This window comes from Limulus polyphemus, unplaced genomic scaffold (genome assembly GCF_000517525.1).
Source record: "Limulus polyphemus unplaced genomic scaffold, Limulus_polyphemus-2.1.2 Scaffold179, whole genome shotgun sequence".
In the NCBI taxonomy this organism is placed as follows: Eukaryota; Metazoa; Arthropoda; class Merostomata; order Xiphosura; family Limulidae; genus Limulus; species Limulus polyphemus.
The window spans coordinates 755,693-760,091 of record NW_013665789.1 but is presented as its reverse complement, the minus strand read 5'-3'; the positions used below and the strand labels follow the sequence as shown (position 1 = coordinate 760,091).

The window sequence follows — 4,399 nt, the reverse complement described above, 5'->3', positions numbered from 1 at the left end:
GTTGAAATGTTCTGTACATCGTATACAGTGAAGTAAAATAAACATAACTTGAAGAACGTTTTAACATTAATGTATGAACTATGCTGTTAACATGTTTTATTCAACGTAAGTAACAAAGTATATAACTTATGCAACGTTTTAAAATTTTATAAAAAGAATTTTACCGTTAAGTTGTTCTGTGTTTAAGCAAGTTATACAACGCGCAATACTTTCCTAAGTATCCTTACACCAAACTAGTAATGAGGAGAAAGGGCGGGAGGAGCGTGATAATTGGTCCCTGTAAAGGGCGAAACACCAACTCGGTTACTACTAACCGCTCCATGAGGCGAAACGATGTGCCCAGCCAAGTTTACCGGTCTGACAGGTGAAGATGCAGAATTTACACCATAATGGGCAGGATGAGGCAAAGCTACGTGGGTTGGAATGACAGGTTCAGGACCCAGATAACGATGAGGTACCTTGTAACCACGAGCACCATACCCTGTGAAACCAGGAGCAGAATAAGAATCCTTGATCTGTGCAGGAGATTCCTCAGCAGTGATTTCAACGTTAGCAGGGTTATCATTAGTAACACCAGGCTCGTTGGATTCGACTGTTGCCCGGAAACCCTCAGCATCGGCAATGTATTGTACCCTACGGTAGAGCCCTAAAGCGTCAGTGTAGCCATAGCTCCCATGTACGTTACCATACTCGTCTCCGGACTCTTCCCGCTGATGAATGTTACCATCGTCGTCCTGTATCTGGTGGCCGAAGTTGAATGGTTTAGGAGGCTCCTAATGAACAATATAACAAAACATAAAGCAAAGTTATAATTCCTAAGTTTTAACAATGTAAAAGTTTCTTTCTGGAAATAAGTATATCAACCATATAAGTTATGATTACAACTTTATAAGAGCAAAAGTTGAGGAATGTATTTAACAATAACACAAAAAGCACAAGTTCGCGTAATTTAGAAATAGTTTTTCTAGGTAAATGGCTTAGTTTTTATAGAATTTTTATAACAATAAGAAAATAAGAAGAAACTTCTGTCGTAGTATAAAAACGAGGGAAGGAAAAATAAACACATTTTATAATATAGACGAAGCAGAATCATTAAACAACGCCAATGGTCCAGAAACATGTTTAGAAAATTTTTAACATTAAAGTTATGAGTTCGTATGCACGTTGTATTCAGTAATTCGAGTTTCATTTCCAACATTATGTGTTTACTATGAAATGTTTAATGACCATCAACCGTATCAGATTTGTGTAAATGACAAGTCACATTACAAATAAGCTACGTACCTCGTATATATCAGGTTTTAGACCAGTTCTAGTCTTGTAAAGCTGAGGTGGTTGGTAAGCTTGAACCGGAAGTGGAGACTCATAGGATTCTGCAAAAACGGAAGTGACGCAAGTAGCCAATGCTACGAGATACAGCAGTGCGACCTAGTGAACACAAGAATAATTTTTACAGCAGAATCAAATGTGAGAGAAACTGCTAAGTTAATTAAGGACCGAGAAACTACATAACTTCTATTCAAAGTGTGAGTTTTTGAGTGCCATTTGAAACTTAGATTAAATGGTTGTGTTGATATAAATAGTAATGTCTACATTTACATACTTTCGTGCACCTAAATATTTTACATATAGTTATTAGAATGCAGATGAAAAAGAATAGTTTTAGATCGTAATTTACTTTATAATATCCGCCATACTGTCGAGGGGTTTCAATTCAACTGGCGTCATGTAATGTACCAATTAGTTTATTACGTGATTCTAATAGACTTTTTATTAAGATAGCATCAATCAATGTTTTATACTATAAGAAATAAATACTGAAAATTAATTTTAGCTGAGTTTTTCATAGATTTTCAATAAAAATTTATCCATCATAGGGAGGACTATGATTCTCCATAGTGCTCTAGTCCTCTATAACCACACCAAGTTCAAAAATTCAAGTTTCTCATCTTTAATCCACTGTATAATGTCATTGAGTTTAGAGAGTATCTGCCTGCCTCTCGCCCTTCATCCTTTGATTTTACCCATCAGAATTTCTACCAGCCTTCCCCCAGATCTAATTATTCGCTCAAAGTAGTAATAACAAATCGGATATAATAATAACGTGAAATGGTTTTTCCGTTTACCAACCTTAAACATAGTTCGATTCTTAATTCAGGCATTTGCAACTAAAAATTTCAGTAAATTGGTTCAAAGTTTCAAATAAGCCGGTTATCAAAATTCAAGAATCCTTCCAAATCCACCCTTATCAACAAATTAAGTGAAAACTGAGACTAGCGGTATTTGAGTTGAATAACTTAGTTAACTGAAGTATCATTTGGCAAGAGGAATCGAGGGTTTGAATCCTTCTCGGTCTTATTTCTCCCTTGTTGCTATAAATAAATAATGAAATAAATAAACTAAACACATTCAATACATTGAACCATCTAGAACTGTTTTACACAAAGCAATAGATGTCAAATGGTATTAAGATATAGTTAAAACTATACAGCTAATTTTTTACTGATGTGTCATAGACTGACAGTTTTTACTCATTTCATGAAACCACGTGTACTGGCATTTAATAAATACAAAAGCTTTCCAAATGTCCATCATATATGAACAGAAATCCAAATATATAAACTGATAAAAGTAGGTTAATTATTAAAGGGGCATATATTTCAATATCTCCCGCCCAAAAATGCGGATCCCTTAATTCGTATGGACTTGATAAACCACAAGACCCTTCATTATTGCTCATAGGCTTCTTTCCATAAGTCAATGATATTATAACCAAACATATGCATAGCAAAAGTTATACCTCTTGGAAATTAAATCCTATAGTCGTGGACTTCTCTTTCCTTTCGCTGCTTCCAGATGGCTCAGTGACAAGCTGCAGGATTTATAACTCTAAAATTTGGGGTTCAGTCACACTTACTTAACACGGCATTATCGTATATGTGTATCTAAGTAAGAGCCTATTGCACCATCATACAGCTATGATCCACTAAGCTCCTATGGCATCGTCATTAGAATATTATGTTCCATTAAGCTCTACTCCCCTATCGAACAACATTAAATCAACACGGTGCTATAAGAGAGAAATATCCCACTAAGCCCCAGTGATACTATTATACTTCAGGATTCTGCTAACCCTGATTTGGCATTGTTATGAAACCATTCCATAGCTATATTTCATTGGGCAATTAGAGCGCTATATTACACTTAAATCCGAACTGGTTACAATAAGAACTTTTATGCAAATACGTTTTAGTGAGCCTAACTGTACATTAATAGAGATAAATTTATGATAAAAAGCAACCTCTACCCCATCGTAAGAGTATGTTAACCATAACTATATTCTACAGTGTACCAACTGGGATACCTCATCATATTGTTCACACATATTTTACAGTGTACCAACTGGGATACCTCATCATATTTATCACACATATTTTACAGTGTACCTGCTGGGATACCTCATCATATTTATCACACATATTTTACAGTGTACCTGCTGGGATACCTCATCATATTTATCACACATATTCTACAGTGTACCAACTGGGATACCTCATCATATTGTTCACACATATTTTACAGTGTACCTGCTGGGATACCTCATCATATTTATCACACATATTTTACACTGTACCCACTGGGATACATCATCATGTTGTTCACACGTCCACTTAACAATATCTGAATACATAGAGTTAAAAAAAACAACAGTAATTCTAGTATTTCCATTAAGTGGCTTAAGGCAAACAGCTTCTGTAAAGCTGTTAGCTGAAAACAAAAATGTCACATAAAAACTGCATCGCCCAATTTACTTGAAAATTCTCATTTGTTCTTAAATGCAAGAAAAGCGTTATATAACCTACCTTCACCACCATTTTCAGAAAATTTAGTTCTTTATACCTCTGATTAAATCAGATTTTAAATCTGTTCTCTGGAACTTATTTTGAGGTTTATATACCTCGACATCTAGGACACAGAAAGGAAAACAACACTAAGCAAAAAGAAAAAACTTTCTTTCTCTCATGTTACAACATCATGTAAACCGGTGTTATAATTATATCAGTGACAGCATTCCATTTGACCGAGATTCGCCGAACTTTAGGGTGAGGTGAAGTTTTCTTTTTGCTAATAAGCAATGTATATATAGTTTGTTTGTTTCATATGAACCAGATTGTTCTAAAATATTGTCACTTAGTCCAGTGCAGGATCACCAGACAAAAGAAGATCCGTGAACTGCCCCCCCCCCCAACTCTTAAGCTAACTAAATTCGGTACATATTTTGTGCAAACTAGCAAAAATAGTGCCGCAAATTCCAGAAGTTGTGCTGCACTACAGTTAAAATTATGTATCAATCTCTTTGGGGGTACTTCACTCGAGCTCCCCCTGCCCACACACACAC

General features: G+C 35.4%; 1 protein-coding gene across 1 annotated transcript; it reads right to left on the bottom strand.

The window, feature by feature from the left end:
- Positions 1–233: 233 nt before the first annotated feature.
- On the bottom strand, positions 234–3,875 carry LOC106478087 (cuticle protein 16.8-like). Its single transcript, XM_013938599.1, has 3 exons — positions 3,864–3,875; positions 1,285–1,428; positions 234–773 (listed from the first exon to the last, which is right to left on the bottom strand). The coding sequence occupies exons 1-3, from the start codon at positions 3,873–3,875 to the stop codon at positions 234–236; spliced, it is 696 nt and encodes a 231-aa protein (XP_013794053.1).
- Between the last annotated feature and the right edge of the window lie 524 nt (positions 3,876–4,399).